At 51.6% G+C, this 17031-nt stretch overlaps 1 protein-coding gene across 1 annotated transcript in view; it reads left to right on the top strand.

Moving 5' to 3' along the window:
• TG (thyroglobulin) overlaps window positions 1-17031 on the top strand; it is a 254316-nt gene that overhangs the window by 72685 nt on the left and 164600 nt on the right. The window contains exons 27-29 of the mRNA XM_086695581.1: window positions 1015-1179; window positions 10807-10872; window positions 12716-12796. Coding sequence (XP_086551707.1) covers window positions 1015-1179; window positions 10807-10872; window positions 12716-12796 — 312 coding nt within the window. The remainder of the gene's footprint in view (window positions 1-1014; window positions 1180-10806; window positions 10873-12715; window positions 12797-17031) is intronic.

Below are 17031 nucleotides of genomic sequence, written 5' to 3'. Positions count from 1 at the left end.
GGGTAGAAATGAGGATAAGGAGGATGGAATGGCATTACGGAATGAGTATTTCCTTTTTTTTTTTTTTCAGGAGAATCTTAACAACTATACTACCTAATGGGATTATTGATCAAAATGATATATAGGGGCACCTGGGTGGCTCCGTTAAGTGTCTCTTGAATTCGGCTCTGGTCATGATCTCACGGTTCGTGGGACTGAGCCCCACGTCCGGCTCTGCACTGACAGCACAGAGCCTGCTTGGGATTCTCTCTCTGTCTCTCTCTCTCTCTTTCTCTTTCTCTTTCTCTGCTCCTTCCCTGCTCATGTGCTCACTCTCTCCCTCAAAATAAATAAATAGACATTAAAAAAAAAATAAAACTTCGGATATTTATATATTCAAGACAAAATGGTCTGGTGCCTACCCTAGTTAGAGATATCTCCCTGCACGTCCTGGACACGCGGGCACACAGCCTGTGCTTGAATGCCTCCGGAGACGAGGAGCTCGCTTCCTGATAGGGAAGTTTGTGCTGTTGGTGCAGGGCTCTTGGTTTTTCATAGTTCCTTACTTTGAATCTGAGTCCCTTCAAGGTTGATGCGTGTGTGTGCGTGTGTGTGTGTATGTGAGGGGTGGTGGGGGCCTGCTGTTTATTTGCTCCAGGCCTCAAAAAAGCTCTGCGTGCGGTGGGGGTAGAGGAGGAGGACAGAGGATTCTGGCACCGAGACCCCCAGTGGTGTTGAGGTGTCGTCACTGCTGCTGACCCACGAAGAAGGCCTCTGACGCACAAGGAAAGTTCGGCAGTCGCACTGGTGGCTCTTCCTTGGGCAATTTGCCCCAGTGGCAACTGCAGGCCTATCAGGGAAAAGTAACCCAGTTGAAGACCAGGCTCCTGAGTTCCAGGGTCCCTCTGTGCTCCCGAGGAATTGTTACCTGTCCCCATCCTCCAAGCCTCTTGGGGCACAGACGTGAGTCCCTGGTGGGCGGGGGCCTTCCTGTCTCTATCACGTCAGCCTCTCTTCCCTCTTGTGACTCTACAGGCCCCCTCATCTGCGGGTTGCTGAGCTCCCCCGACGTCCTGCTTTGCAATGTCAAAGACTGGAGGGACCCCACGGAAGCCCGGGCTAATGCCACGTGTCCGGGTGTGACATACGGCCAGGGGAGCCGCCCGGCGACACTGCGGCTGGGAGGCCAGGAGTTCGAGAGTAAGTCTCCGCCTTCGGCTTACGTTCCTTCGGAAAGAATTTTCCTCAGCAGCAAGGTCTGCTGCCCCTCCCCTGAGAGCCCTTCTTGTACCCTGAGAAATTTCTCCTTCTGAAAAGAAACTGGACCAAAGATGCTGCATAAAACTCGCAGACCCCAGGGTGGCTGGAGGGGGGGGTCTGGCTCTGCGGGGAGGCTACTCTGTTGCAGGTGGTCCCGGTACCAGCCACACTGCCCATTCTAATTCCATGGGTGCAAGAGACTGTGCCCCTCCCCCCCCCCCCCACATGGGCTCCATTGACAGAAATCACCATCCGGCCCGTGCCTTCCTCTTCTTTCTTTCAGAAGCTCTTCCAACCTTTCCCACAAGCCTAGAAGCCTTAGATCTAGAAGTCGCTCTGAGATCGTTTGCCCGCCCCCTCATCTCACAGGAATAGGCATTAGCGAGGCGGCCAGTCAGATCTCCTCTCTGCTCACCCCAGCCCTGCCCTCTCGGCAGGTGTCCCTCAGGGAAGAGTCCTGAGCTGGAGACTGACCACAGCAGCAACACTCAGTGCGGTCAGGACCGGCGGGCTCAGCATCACCAGAAGCTCCTTAGAAACACAAGTTCTCAGGTCCCGCCCCGGACCCCCAGGGTGGCCCCAGGAGTGTGTTCTAACCGGCTGTCTAGGATCATGCTATGCCTGCCGAGTTTGAGAAGCGTGAGAAGCACTGACGAGGTGACCTGGGAGCTTCCTTCCGACCCGAACAGTCGGAGTTTATAGTGAGAACAGGGCCCAGGGATCCCTCGCTCCCGGTTCCTCTGTGAGGCTGGTGGCAGCCTGGCTCCCTCTCTGTTTTCCTGCCAGCACGTGGTCCCAGCCCACGCTCTGCGACGGGAGGGGTGAAAGCCGCGCGGGTGTCGGCTGGACAGGGCAGGGAAGGGGCTGCGGGGAGGTCAGAGAGCCCTTGGAGATTCCTGTCTCTACAGGACGTGGCGGCCACCGTCTCCTGCCTCCAGGGGAGGCCTGCAGGACCTGTTGCTCAGTGGACGGCAGCTCTTGGGGTTCTAATGGCAGACAGCTTGCCACCTCCTCCAGCAGCCCTCCCTGACTACCCTGCAGAGTTTGTTGCTTCCTCCGCCGCAGAGCATGACACACAGTTTACGAATCCCTCTGTCGGGCAGTGCGGGGGGCCGTGCGGGGGGCAGTGCCCTGCAGGTGTGCCTCTGCCTGTCCACGGGTCTCACTTGCCAGCCGGGAGTGTGCCTGTGGTGGTGAATCCCAGCTTGGGACCCCGCGTGTGTGACCTGGGGCCGGTCAGTAAAGGTCTTCAGGCCTGATGGCTTGGCTACAAAATGGGGTGAGGACAGGACCCGTCTCCCTGGGCTGTGGTGATGGCGGAAAGGAAGATATTGGCGGTAACACAGACGTGTCTCCCATCGTGCGTGCGATGAGCCAACCCCTGCTCTAAGGCCCCGGCCACTGCTAAGGCACGTACCCCCCACACGGTGCTTGTGGGGAGGCACTGTTACCAAGGCTCCCCGTTTTACAGCTGAAGAAACTGAGGCACACAGAAAGCGAAGTCTTCTTAAGGGCTCAGAACTTCCAAGTAGAAGGGCTGGGACCCGACACGGGGTGATGTGGTTCTAAAGCTGATGGGCTTGCCCACTTCTCTGTAGTGGACGCTGCGGATAATACAGCTGTTTGAGGACTTTGTAGGGTGTCTGACACTTAGTACTGATGTTAGATACTATTGTTTTCATTCTTAAAGTTGTCACTGCGTTTTGCTATTTTAAAGACCTGGACCGTGTCTTACTAATTTCTGGATCCACAGCGTCAAGCATGAAACCTGGTGTAGAGAATACACATAATACCTGTGGAGTGACTATTTACCAAAGCCTGAACAAAAAATATTGCCTAATTAGGTGGGATTCCATGAGGCTTAGTTTTCTGGGGGGTAAATAAAATCAAACAACTTATTTATAGGATAGACAGTGAACATATGGTATCCATTATTCTGAGAGGTAGCCCAGGGTGAAAACAAGCATTTGAAGAGAGACGTATGATATGTTTATGGGCAGTAAATCCAGAGTGAATTGCTTACCATGGAGCATGTGCTTGGTGTGTGCCCAAGAAATAAAGAATGTGTCCTTGTCTGGCCTCCCTGAGAAGGAGTGATTACCAAATGACTTTTGAAGTTTCGGGTTCTTTCAGTGCTCTGTGTGTCTGTGTGTATTTTGAGGTGCGGGCAAAGGTTTCTTTTTTGTTTAATATTTTTCATGTTTTTTTTTTTTTTTGAAAGAGAGAGAGCTTGAGTGGGGGAGGGGCAGACAGAGGGAAAGAGAGGATCTGACGTGGGCTCCGAACTAACAGTAATGAGGGGCTCGAACTCACAAGCTGTGAGATCACGACCTGAGCCGAAGTCGGACGCTCAACCGACTGAGCCACCCAGGCGCCCCTGATGTAGGCAAAGTTTTTCTTTTTTATTTGTTTATTTATTTTGAGAGAGAGAGACAGAGAGAAAGAGAGAACATCAGCAAGGGATGGACAGAGAGAGGGAGAGGAAGAAGGAGAGAGAGAATCCTAACCAGGCTTTGCACAGTCAGTGCGGAGCCAGATGCAGGGCTTGAACCCAGGAACCACAAGATCATGACCTGAGCCAAAGTCGGACGCTTAACCGACTGAGCCACCCAGGCACCCGTGGTGTGGGCTAAGTTTTACGAAGGGTGTGCTTGGATGGGGATTTCAGGCACCCTGAGGTATATTCATGATGTTCCAAATTAAGAGTTGCCTTATTACACAGACTGATCAGGAGGCCCTCTCCAACTGGGAACAGCAGGGCACAAATCTTCCTGTCGTGGTAATTGGTCAATTCTAAGTACAATTAATCCCTGGGAAAAGAAATGAGATTTAAGTTCTTACTAAGATGTGAATAGCTGATAGATTCCCTTTTCTAAGAACAGATATTGATAGAAGGAAAGAGGAGTGAGGATTCCATGGGTCCAGACGGCAGCAGGGGAGGCCACAGCAAGGATCGAAAGCACATGGGAAGGAGCTGGGGACAATCCAGACGAGCTCTGCCCCTCTCAGCCCCTGCCTTCCCATTTAGCCATTGGTTAGATGGTCTCGGCAATACACACTCTGGAATTAGACCCCGGATTCAAATCCCAGTGTGGCTGCCTTTACTCCTTGTATGACCTTTCTGGGCCTTGGCTTTCCCAGTTATAAAGTGCAGATAATGATGACTTTGGGAAGGGTTGGAAGGATTAAGGGAGGAGTGTGCGATGAGGCACTGGAGTGATGCTCGCAGCGAGGTGGGCACTCAGCAGATACTAGAGATTATGGAGCAGTGGCCTGCCCTGAAAATACTGGACACCAATTCTGCTTTTCTCCTCCAGCTCCGCGGCCTCGCTCGAATGCACATTAACCTCTCCTAGCCTCAGTGTCTCCATCTGTAAAATGGGGGTATGCTTTTTTTGTATGTTACGGAGTGAAGTGCTCATATTCCCTCTAGGCCATAGTTGAAGGCATTGCTTTCTGAACCTCAAGTCCCGGGTCCCCTGACGGCACATCCCGCAGAGGCACCCTGTAGGACTTCTGGTCCGGACGTCCGCTTTCATCCGTCAGCTCGCGGGTCCTTCGAGGGGGCTGGTTCAACAGCTGGCCTGGTTAATGGAGAATCAGCCTTCACGTGTATAAGCGAGTTGATTGCCATTTGTGGGAAATTGTAACCCAGTGGAATACACTGAATCAGACGGGAAGCACATCAGAATCCGTGTTGCGTTTTGCGAAACGCTTTCACACCGAGCTGCTCACTGATGCTTTTGACACTTGGGGGAGGCAGCTGGTCGCATCACAGTTGTACGCACGAGAGTGCAGTCACAGCTGTGATGTGGTGTGCTTAAGGAAACTGTCATTGCTGGCACCTGCACCTTAAACTTGGGAGACCAGAGCTATCAGCGAAAGCTCTCCCCACCGCCCCCTTGGTGCCACTTGCTTGGGTTACTTGAGTGATTCCAGCAAATTAAGGAGTCCAGTGATGAAGAATGTTGCTCCTCGGCCATCTCTCTGGGCTTGTCTCCTCCAGACATTGGGTCATTAATGTCAGCTTCTTGCATGTTCTACTTTGAGGATTATTTAAAAAAATTTTTTTAATGTTTCTTCATTTTTGAGAGAGAGAGAGAGAGAGAGAGAGAGAGAGAGAGAGAAGCGAGCATGAGTGGGGGAGGGACAGAGAGAGGGAGACAGACAGACAGAATCTGAAGCAGGCTCCAGGATCTGAGCCTGACACGGGGTTCCAACCCACGAACCATGAGATCATGACCTGAGCTGAAGTTGGACAACCAGCCGACTGAGGCCCCCAGGCGCCCCCAGAATGCCTCTTTAGCACGTTTCTCTTCATTTGTTAAGCCAAACAAATATCAGGTTCACATCAAACAAATACACCCACAAAAAACCCCCACAAATTACGGAGAGGCCGTTTTATCCAATATGAAGGCCCAGTGCTTTTCCTGGTTGTGAGATTTCTCTTTCCCGTCATCAGATTTCTGTTTAAACATCTCCCTCAAGATCAGAACCCACCCACGGTCGGCATCTCCCGCGTTGCCAGTGGGCATCTTTGGATGTTTCAACTACTTGGTGCTGGCTGGGTCCATCTTCCCTTTTCTAAGAGGAAAGTCTTGGAAAGCTCTGGAATGGCTTATGGCTCCTTTCTCACAATGTCTTGAAGTGCAAATGAATGAAAACAGGCAGATTAAATGTCCCCTAATGTCCATAGAGACTTGACATTTGACAGGAAAACACAGGCCTTGGCAGAACACCCCTGGCTTTATCCTGAATCCCAAAGGCTTCATGCTTTGGGCAATGGTGAGGCTCAGGCTGATGGCTGGCATCCCCTTCGCAGGAGTCTGTTTTGTATCAGCGATTGCTATTGTCTCGGGGTGCCGGGAGCTTGGTGGAAAAACTTAACAGTGCCTCTGTGATGCTCTTTGTCACCAAATGCATTTGGAGTTGATGTCTGATGAGCATCTATAAATAGGCTGACCCTCCTAGTTATTTACAGGAGCTGTCCATGTGCTTAGCACTAAGCAGAGCCTGAGACAAGGATTCGAGAGTGCAGTTTGTTTAGGAGGCGCAAAGAATATACGGTGGGCTCTGAAACCTGGGCTTTCTGGCTTAGGACGCTGCCCACTCCCAGGCTGTAGATTCAAACTGAGCCCCCACTCCCACCCCAGACACAGCACATGACCTCTGCAGAAGTGTTTTGAAGTATATTAAGACCACACAGCACCCATCAACCCCCAAGAATCAGGCTCCGGGCCAAACCCCAAAACTTCTAAATGTGTGTGCGTTCTTGCTGCCTTGATTACCGAGAGAGAGGTGATGAGTCAGTGTGGAGCCCTGTTTGTGTAACAGGGATGTTCTAACTCAACTATCACGGAAGGAATGGGACAAATGTCTGGACAGTTAAAACTGTTTTTGCTGGGGCGCCTGGGTGGCGCAGTCGGTTAAGCGTCCGACTTCAGCCAGGTCACGATCTCGCGGTCCGTGAGTTCGAGCCCCGCGTCGGGCTCTGGGCTGATGGCTCAGAGCCTGGAGCCTGTTTCCGATTCTGTGTCTCCCTCTCTCTCTGCCCCTCCCCCGTTCATGCTCTGTCTCTCTCTGTCCCAAAAATAAATAAACGTTGAAAAAAAAATTTAAAAAAAAAAAAAAAAAAAAACTGTTTTTGCTTTAGGGGCGCCTGGTGGCTCCGTCAGTTAAACGTCCGACTCTTGATTTCCACCCCGGTCGTGATCTCACGGTTTGTGGGTTCAGGCCCTGCATCGGGCTCCGCACTGACAGTGCAGAGCCTGCTTGGATTCTCTCTCTCTCCCTCTCTCTCTGCCACCCCCCTCCACTCTCTCTCTCTCTTACAATACATAAATAAACTTAAAGAAACCTGTTTTATGTTAGACTATTGCTTAGCAGAAAAGGGGAGGCATAACGTTTGCTTCCGTTCTGTGTTCCTCCTTGCAATCAACGACAGCTCTGCAGCAGGGATTATGCTCGGTGTGGGTGATACAAAGATGAAGAAGGCCCCGTTCCCAACCTCGGAAAGCTCTAGTACATTCAAGGACAATTACAGTCAAGTGTGAGCTTAAAGACAGAGGTGTTTGTTGGGTGCTGCGGAGATCCAGAGGAGGGGTACATAACCCAGCCAGGGGGGTTGTGGGGGCCTTCTAGAAGGAGGTGATGCAGATCCTGATTCTTTTTTTTTTTTTTTTAAAGACTTTTTATTTTTATTTATTTTTGGGACAGAGAGAGACAGAGCATGAACGGGGGAGGGGCAGAGAGAGAGGGAGACACAGAATCGGAAACAGGCTCCAGGCTCTGAGCCATCAGCCCAGAGCCCGACGCGGGGCTCGAACTCACAGACCGCGAGATCGTGACCTGGCTGAAGTCGGACGCTTAACCGACTGCGCCACCCAGGTGCCCCAAACAGATCCTGATTCTTAAAGGGTGAATGGAGGTTAACCAGGTGGCAGGGGACAGGAGTTCTAAGCAGAGAAGAGAAGCACACGCAGTGACGCAGGAGCCTGAAAGCACGTGTTAGGTGTAACTGGGAAGATGGGCACCTTGCAGACGCCGGGCGGCTGCTCACACTTTCAAGAACCTGATCGCAGGGAAGGGAATTCTGAAATGTGTAGCAGCTCTTGCAAGACGGGGGGTAGGATTGCCTTTCGGGAAGGATACCCGGGTGCTGTGTGGCTCGGTCGGGGGTGGGGGTGGGAAGGAGTCAAGGGAACCAGTGAAAATCTAATCGTGTCAAAAGATGTGTTAAAACTGTGTGAAAGGGTGGTGGGTCCCTTGGCAGGGGCGGATCTGAGACTAGTTTAGGCAACAGGTTGGTTGGATGTGGAGACTGATGCAGGGGAGGAGGGTGGCTCCTAGAAGGTGAGCAGGAAGGAGGGGGCGCCATCGACCGATCTGGAAAGATGGAGGAGGTAAGTGTGGATATGGACATGGGGTGGGAGATGGGGCAGACAAGAGAGAGCGCAGAGCCATTCTTTTCGTCCCCGTGTTTCCTGCGCACCCCTGTGGAGACCGGGCAATCATATCCGTAGTTAAAATGACCAAGGCATCATCACTTTCTCTGTGTGACTTACAGACACCTACGTGCCAATCTTAGATGTTGGTCGGGTGGTTTTCTGGATCGACCAAGGTGCTCAGTGTTCGTGTGCTGAATTTACCTGAATTCCATTGGATTGAGCTGTGTTGAAATGGGCAAAAACCGAGGATGAGATTAAGACTCGCCATATTTTCCAGGCTAGAAGTCACAGGGCTCCTTTGCCTCGAGATGAATAAAAAGTGGGTCAGAAGGTCCCATTCCCATCACAGCGCAGTGCATTCTGGGCACCCCCCCCCCCCAGTACAGTGTGAGATCTGTGTGCACCTGTGTGGAGCACCTGTTCTCCTCCGGGTGATGGAGGGCACTGTGATTTTCCCTGCCGCTCCATGAAGGCAGGACCTACTCAGCACACATCGTCAAGATATGCTGGACCGCATGAGAGTCTCACCAACTCACCCAAGTCAGAAATGGGAACTGCCGAGTGGTGAAGAAATCCCTGAGAGATTGTTGCTCTTGGGAAGAAGCAGGGGTGTGGATGTGAACTAATACTTGTTGAGGGTCCCCGATCCAAATGCAAGTACCCCTCATGGTAAAGTACGTCATGAAGTGGTCCTTGGTTTTAGTCTTAGGTTTGAGAGCACTAAAGCACCCTTCTGCTAAGATGCGTCTCCTGCTTTTACAGGATAAGTAAGAATCCTAATGGATGGCCGACGCTATTTTGAAAATTGTATTGACTTTATTTACTTATGTTATTGACATTTATGTTACCAAAAGCATATATTTGTATATCTATATTTACATCTTCCTTCCCTCCTTCTTTCTTCTCTCTCCCTTCTTTCTTTCTTTCGTTCTTTCGTTCTTTTGTTCTTTCGTTCTTTCTTTCTTTCTACTTCCATCCTTTTGAAGAGTCAGTATGCCAAATATATTTAGTGTAAAAAGACTTAAGACACAAATTCCCTAATTTCTCTTGGGACAAAGTCCCCTAGTCTGACCTTCATCATAAGCAAATGTGATCAGGAAAGATGGCGGAAGCAGAACAGATCGAGCCCCTGCTCGGTGTTGGTGTTGGAGGAGTATACAGTGGCTCCTCTGTACTGTGTAGAGTGAATTTCACATTTTCAGAGATCCAGGTCTCTATCTTCCAGATATCATAGGTTTTAACTTCCCCAAAGTTTTATAAGTGACAACCACCCTCTGAAGAGGGCTTTGAGAGAATTATGAGTAGGTCTTCTAAGGAAACATGAAATCCCAATATTGGGTAGCGTGAGATGTTCTAGAATCATTATTTATTCCCAGTTTAGCAGGAGAACCAAGTGGAAGTGCAGCTCAATATTTTTGATTCACCCCCGTGGCCCAGCATGGGGTGGCCACGCCCCATGGGAGGGGCAAGCATGGTAATTCTTGGTGGGGAAGGGCTCATGACTTTAATAGCTGAATTTCCCAAATAGGTCACTGTTTAATTGAACTTCTTTAAACCTCCTTAAACACCTCTCTAAACACAAGAACCTTTACAGATGTTTGCCATTTTGGAGGGGCAGAATTCTAAAATATGTTATCCTCTCTTTGGTGAGGTGATTGAAAGCATGGGGTTTGGAGCCTAGAAAGTGGTGTTTGAATTCTGGCATTGACCTCTCTGGATTTTGACCTTCACCTGCAAATTAGGGGCAAAAAATGCCTACCTATGAGGTCTAAATGAAGCAATATCTGGAAAGTGCTCCTCATAGTGTTGGGCAAATGGCAATGATGCTTAATAATAATTGGCTATAATAATATGTCGTTCTTAATAATAGTGAACAAGACGTGATCACTTCTTCATGTCTCAGACTGTGAGCCAGGTGTTTCCTGCCATGTGTGGGGTTGTCTGCCTCAGAATCTGTACTTTCTGAGCTCTTTTCTTAGCCTCTCATAACACAGGGGGATTGGCAGGGTCTTAGGGCTGAGCGGAGGCAAGAGAGGCTGCCCTGACCATCAAGGAATGGTGTGGCAAAGCCGGTCTCATCCAGGGGTGATGCCGGAGGAGTGTCGTTTGGCAGAAAAGGACACTGAATAATATTAGTAACAAATTAAATAATGGCAGCTACCAACCATAGGGTGCACATCAAATGTTGAGGATACAGAAGAGACTTCACAGTATTCCCAGCCTCCCATCATCAGCCCCATTTTCCCCCAAGGCCAGAGCCTCAGAGGACTGAAGTGACAGGGATGATGGATGCAGCCCCAGGGTCTCCGTGGACTTGGTTCTCTTTTGGCTAATCCCCGGTTCCTTCGGTAATATTCTGTCTCATGGTTTCCTGGCCTCTCCCCACGACCGTCTCTTTGATGCCCTGAGCCAGACACCTGGGGTCTGACCAGCTCTGGCTTTGTACCAGAGATCTGGAAGATGGCTCCACGAGGCTCTCTCTTTGAGTGCGCCTCGATGGGAAATAGAGTTCTCAGGCAAGAGGGGCCCGTGTGGGAGCGGTGGGTCAGCGTGGCCATGGCGGGTCCCCCGTGAGAACAAGCACATCGAAGCTCATGGAAATAAATATCTCCCTTTGCAGTTCCGGCAGCCCTGGAAGGAACTCAGGATGCCGTTACCAGCTTCCAGCAGGTTTATCTCTGGAAAGGTGAGCTGTGGATATGTGTTTGGGGGAGAGGGAGCGGGACCCTGATTACGCGAGACTGTCTGGCCCCACCTCTCGTTCACAGGGCTCTCACTCTGCTCCCCAGAGAGACAACTGTAGAGATTTGCTTTCCAAGTGAGGGCTCTGTGTGGCATAGAAGGGTTCGGCTCTCATCAGATAAGATACCAAACCTTAGAAAGAAAAATGGAAAGTGTGGAAACCCCAGAGGGGATGGGGGAAGGAAGCGTGGCTTCCTGTGAGGTCACGTTCGCTGCCCACAAGCTGCCCTTGCTACAGGATCGGAGCTCTGAGGCCCCAGCAGACTAGGGAGGCATTTCCCCAGGGGCCACGGCCACGGCCACGCTGAGGTCAGGGTGAGGGGACAGGACACGTGGTGGTGCCTTGACCCTGCTTACACGGAGTGCTTCTGGTAGTGCCCATTTGGCATCTCCTGACTGCTTCGTTTGCCTCCTCTGAGTTTACCCAACGTCGACCAAGTGCCTACTCAGAGCCCGGGACACGGGATGGTTCAAGACATCATGGAGGAGAGGAGTCTGAGTGAAGTAGGATGAGAGGGAGAGCTAAGGCACAGCTTTCACTGTGGGGGCTCCAGCCTCGGGCAGTGGACCCTTACAAGCCATGGCCATGGGGCTAGCAGGAGGGTGAGGACAGATCCCGCCCCTACAGCACTTCCCTCCTCTTCCCTTGATCCCTCCTCACCCACGTCAGGTCCCCTTAGAGACAGGACTGTTTCTGTGCCCGCGAGCTGAGATCGTGGGAAAGAACACAGGGCATGGGGTAGAGTCCCCAGGTATGGTTTCTGGTTCTGTTACCCACCACCTTGTGACCTGGTGCACATCAGTTATCCCCCCACCAAGCCCTGGCTTCTGGCGGGCAACATGGCGGTAAGAGCTCTCGCCTTCCAGGGTCGTGTGAGCACAGCCAAGGTAGTTGCAGGTGAAGTGCAGGGAGCAGTGCCCCGAGCATCCGTGCTGCTAACTCATGCCAGTGGTGGTGAGGACGGAGGTAGGGCAGAAGGAAGAACGAGGGAGAGGAAGGAACGGAGGGTGTCCACCATAGTCTCGTTTTAAAGTGATTTAATGAGATTATGCACTTCTGTCTCGGTCGTCCCTGTAAGGTGGCTATATAAGGGGGTGACATTTGATCCATTTTGCAGACAAGAAAAACAAAGTGTGGCGAGGGTCAGTGATGTGCCCCCGGGGATTGCTGGGGGTGGGACCCAGACTCTGGCTCCGAATTCAGTGCTTCCTCGTTACCTAAATTTTCTGATAAATAAGCAGCTAGCTGGTGAAGAATGAAGGAATTTCTCCTCCCTAGGACATTTGCAGCGCTGAGCAGAAGCACCCACAGGCTTGTCTAATGCCCTGTTCTCCCCATAGGCTCACTCTGCTTTCCTGGAAGACAAGTTCCCAACTTGAGGGTTTTATTTAATTTTTTTCAAATTCGAACACACCTACTTTCCACCTGCATATTCTGGGATAAGTCCTTTCATCTCTACACAGTTCCATTTTTCGTTTCTAGAGTAAAATGGGAATCTTCCTCCTTGCCTTCATGGGGTGTGTTAAAGGCCAATATTTATGAACACATTTCGTTAGCTGTGCAAGTGGTAATCATTTCAAAAGCGAGGACAGTCACGGTTTCGTTATTGAGAGGTTGGCTGTTGTTCCCTAAATGGCCAAAGGGTACAGTCCTCTGCCCCTGGATTTGTCCCAGATCCTGTCTTAGGCACCTGGCTGTGGACCGTGAGGATTTTCCACATTGCCACGTTGTCGATCCCTTTTTCCGCCCCAACATAAGGACAGCAACACTTCCTTTTTACTCCTAGATTCTGACATGGGGTCTCGGTCTGAGTCTATGGGATGCAGAAAAGACACGGAACCAGGGCCAACGTCTCCAACAGAACCAGGTACCGGCCCCGAAACCTTTTATATACTTGGTGTGTGGCTGGAGTCAAGATGGCGAGGCCAAGGGTCTAGTCGGTGGATGGACTTGTTAGCATCGCTCCGTTACGTAGCCATGGACGGCCCTCTTAGCTTTTAACCCCAGTTATTCACTTCACAAATAGGGACAGCCATTCAGTGGGGCCATTGGCACAGAAAGCAAAGTGAGATCATGGCCACGTCAACAGTGCTACTGGAAAGCAAAACAACCCTCATCCCAACACCGGCAAAAATCGATTAAAGGGCAAGTTTCATCTGACTGTGGTCAGTGAGTGTGAGCAAAAGGTACCTAATCTGGAATTGTGCAGTGAGTGGGATTTCTAGAGAGTCTTTTGAGAAAGGGTCATTTCGTGCAGCGGACGATAGAAATCCATACATCAATAGGGACAGAATGTATGTGCGGTCTCAGACGCTATCCCTAGCTGTTGCAATTGTTGTTTCTTAGGTGGGGCTAAAACTCAGGGTGGAAGCCAGAAGGAGGAAAGAGGGGAGGGGAAGGAGGAGGAGGAGGAGGAGGAAGAGAAAGGACGGGAAGGGAAGGGAGAGGAGAGGCAGGTTAGTCTATCGGCACAGGGGAGACAGCATGGCCCAACGAAGGGAACACCACATTGCAAAGCAGATAGATTAGGACTTGAGCCTTTTTTTTTTTTTTTTTTTTTTTTGGCCACTTACCGCTAACTCCACGGCCATGGGCACTTTGCTCACCTGATAAGAGCCTTGATTCATCATGTGGAGAATGTACCTTGCTTTCCGCTAATCCCATCATAGATGACATGGCAGTTAAAGCCCCTGGCATATCGCCTGGTGCTTAACAGATGCCACCAAATTCATAGCCTCTTCCTCCCTCTACCCAGGGCTTTTGTCCAGATCCAATGAGATAATGTACAGAAACCACCAGCAATAGGGCTCATCCCATAGAAGTTGGGCAATTATGAGTTCATTCCGCATCCCTAAGAGTTGCAGGACCCAAGGGTGGAGCCCTGGTTTAAACTGCAGGTTCTCAGCCCCGGAGAGCAGGGTTCAAACCCCACCTCTGCCTCTATCTGCCTGTGCAACCCTCAGTCACCTGCCCTGAGCCTCGGTTTCCCCTTCAATAAATGAGAGAGGGAGCGGTACCCATAAGGCAGGGCAAGTGTGGGAATGGGAGCAAGTAACACTGAACTTGCGGTGGCGCAGAGCAGGTGCTGAAGAATTAGTGGCTGTTGTTAGGTGGTGGCAGTGATATCGGTGATGATGATCCAGCACGAAGCCTGGCTCCTAGCAAGCCTTCCTCAAAGTTCTGTCCTCAGGCCTCTCTGTTCCTGTAACTGCACATCAGACAGCAGATCCCAGTTCAGGATGGAAACTAGGGTCAGAGGACATATTCCTGTCCGATGCTGTTAGCAGTGATGTCTTCTGAACCTTCAGAGGTTTTCCAGTGGAGGCTTTAATTTTGCCAGCAGGGTGGTGGGAGTGGGGGGCGGGGGCGGGCGCCTGTGCAGAAGGCCGTCCCTCCTTTGATCTCATCAAGCTCCCTCTCAAGCATTTGGCCTCGTGTCTTCTGCACCATGGCCTAGACCTTCGCCTTTCTGATCTTTGCCCCAGCGTACTGGCAAATGCGTTCTGCCCTTCAGAGCCTCCCAAACACGAGGCTGGTGTTCAAGTTTATCTACTGCCGGCCATTGTCTTCTGGCTGAAGCAAGGGTGAGTTCAAAACTCACGAGGGAGGGAGGCAGAAGAGAGCAAACCCCCTTCCTGAGCCTCCTGGTGGCGGGCCCTGCACTTGGTATTTTGTGTGTATCTCTTCTCGCAAAACTTAGGACAGTTCTGCCGACCGGTATCGTTGTTCCCGCTTTATCAGAGCGATATGAGACTCCGATGCCTCGGTATCCCCTGTCAAAAGCCAGTCCAGCCCGAAGCAAGCAGCGGTGCCAGGTTTCAGACTGTTGCTCAGCTGCCTCCGAAGCCTGGGTTCTTCTAGATCACCGGCCACTCCTTGGCTCGGACGGTGTCGGCTCCAGGGCTGACTCCTGGTGGCCCCCCGGTAACTGAGCAGACGGGGTTTGGTTTGATTTGCAGAGCGAAATTTCTTATTTTCTTATTTTTTTAACTGAGCCAGTAATTTTAAATTGGGAGACTTTATATAAAAATTCAGATTTCAAGCTTCTTGGGAGGAAAACAGAGGAAAAAGCTCTGGCAATACAGGCTTCAAATTTCCGCCTGGCGACCGTCCCCCGAGCGGAGTTGAGCTGCCCCTGCCATCAGGGACATGGCTCTCCCGTTTGCGGCAGTCCCCGCCCTGCGCTGGGTGCTTGTACTGGCCCCTGCTGGTCCTGGGCCGCCTGTGTTAGCCGATTCCCCCCCCCCCCCAGCCTTCGCGGTGCCGCGGGGGTCCTCGGGGCAATGAACAGGTGAACGACTTTGGGGCAATTCTGGACGTTTTGTAAAATCCATCATTACACACTATGTCAGGCCATATCTCTAAAACCATCACATGGCTCCCACAGGAAGGACCCATCCCCCCCCGCCCCCCCCCCCCATCCCCACCTCCTGCCACCACAAAGGGAGCTGGGCCCCTGCCCAAGACCTTGGAGGGATCCAGGCTGAATAGACCCAGCTCAGCTCGGTTTTCCCTTTCCGACTGATTACATTCCTGGGCTGAGGAAGATAACACCCCTGCAGGAGGGGCCCCTTTGATCTGCTCCTCTGCAGCCCGGCCAGTGCCATTTCCGTGGCTTGTTTACCTGGCCTGTGTCCCCAAGAATGGCCTCCCCGATTCAAAGCACAGGGAGCACTTGTCCCCTTTCTGCTCCAGTGTTACTTCAGTGAGTCTGAGTGTTTGGGACACACACAGGGAAACCAGCAAGAGCAACCTCCTGTCTGGCCAGGCCTGTACCGGCCTCCTTGCCTCCCGGGGGAGTGCGAACAAGAAGGCAAGGAATTCTTCCGAATAATGCCGTGTAAACCAAGTACAAACTGAGTGGGCTACGTATTCATTCTACCGTCCACCAGACACTTTTTGAGCACAAGTGCCATGCCCTCGGACATTCGCAGGCTAGCGAGGACTGCCCCCGTGCCAGCCATGGCATGACAGCGTAGCAAAGGCTACAATGGGGACAGGTGTCGAGTGTGGTGGGGATGCGGGGGTAGGAGGATGCTGAGCGGCCTGAAGGGGTCAGAAAGGCTTCTCAGAGGAGCCTGGGAGGATCCGCCAGGCATTTCCAGCCTCTGCGCAAAGGCTCTGAGGGCAAAGTGATCGAAGGGACTTCAACTTTGTCTTCAGACCTCGTGTGTTCTTTTTTTTTCTTTCTTCCTCTGCTGTCTTAACAAGTGATATCACGGGCAGGCATGCAAACTGCCCATTGTACAGTAAGAGAGCTTTGTTTTCTAAAAAATGTTTATTCATTTTTGAGAGAGAAACAGAGAGACAGAGTGTGAGCGAGGGAGGGGCAGAGAGAGAGGGAGACGCAGGATCCGAAGCAGGCTCCAGGTTCTGAGCTGTCAGCCCAGAGCACAATGGGAGGCTCGAACCCACAAACCGTGAGATCATGACCTGAGCTGAAGTCGGACGCTTAACCGACGGAGCCACCCAGGCACCCCATTTTTTAAGAGAGCTTTTTTTTTTTTTTTTTTTGCCCATTGTACAATAATATTAAGTTCAAGAACCCAGAAGGCTTGGGAGGCACAGAGAAGGGCGACATTGTCTCTGGGGTCTCTGCCAGGGCTAAACTTCTGGCCTTGGCAGATGTGAGTAAAGATGTCATCTCCGTTGGTGGTTTTTGTTGGTGAGAAAGTTCAGTCTTCATGAGCCTGCTCTATGGAGCATGGAAAGTGGGCCTCTGGAAGGTGCTCAAGTCCAAGGCAAATGGGGGTCCATACGGATGTGATGCCAGATCCCTGGGCTAAGGGGCATTGTAAATGGGCCCCACCTCATCCCCATGAACTGCTTCATGCCCCCAGGTAAGCGCCTATGCAAAGTCAGACCTCTCGTGAAGGGAACATCGGGCCCCTCAGCACTGGGGAGCCTCTTTAGAGTGCTACAGCACATCAGGGCAGGAGGGAACAGCATTGGTCCTTGAAGCACAGGAGGACTAGGTAGGTGAGGAAGAGGGGTGAGCACAGTCAACAGTCCTGGGGCAGCAAGCGATGTGACTGTGCTCCTGGAGCATGAGTCGAGGCAACTGCAGATAAAGCTTAAAACGCAAGTGGAGCCTGGACCAAG

The sequence above is a fragment of the Puma concolor genome, chromosome F2, assembly GCF_028749965.1.
Source record: "Puma concolor isolate L17-30 chromosome F2, mPumCon1.1.hap2, whole genome shotgun sequence".
In the NCBI taxonomy this organism is placed as follows: Eukaryota; Metazoa; Chordata; class Mammalia; order Carnivora; family Felidae; genus Puma; species Puma concolor.
This window is presented reverse-complemented; position numbering and strand designations above follow the sequence as displayed.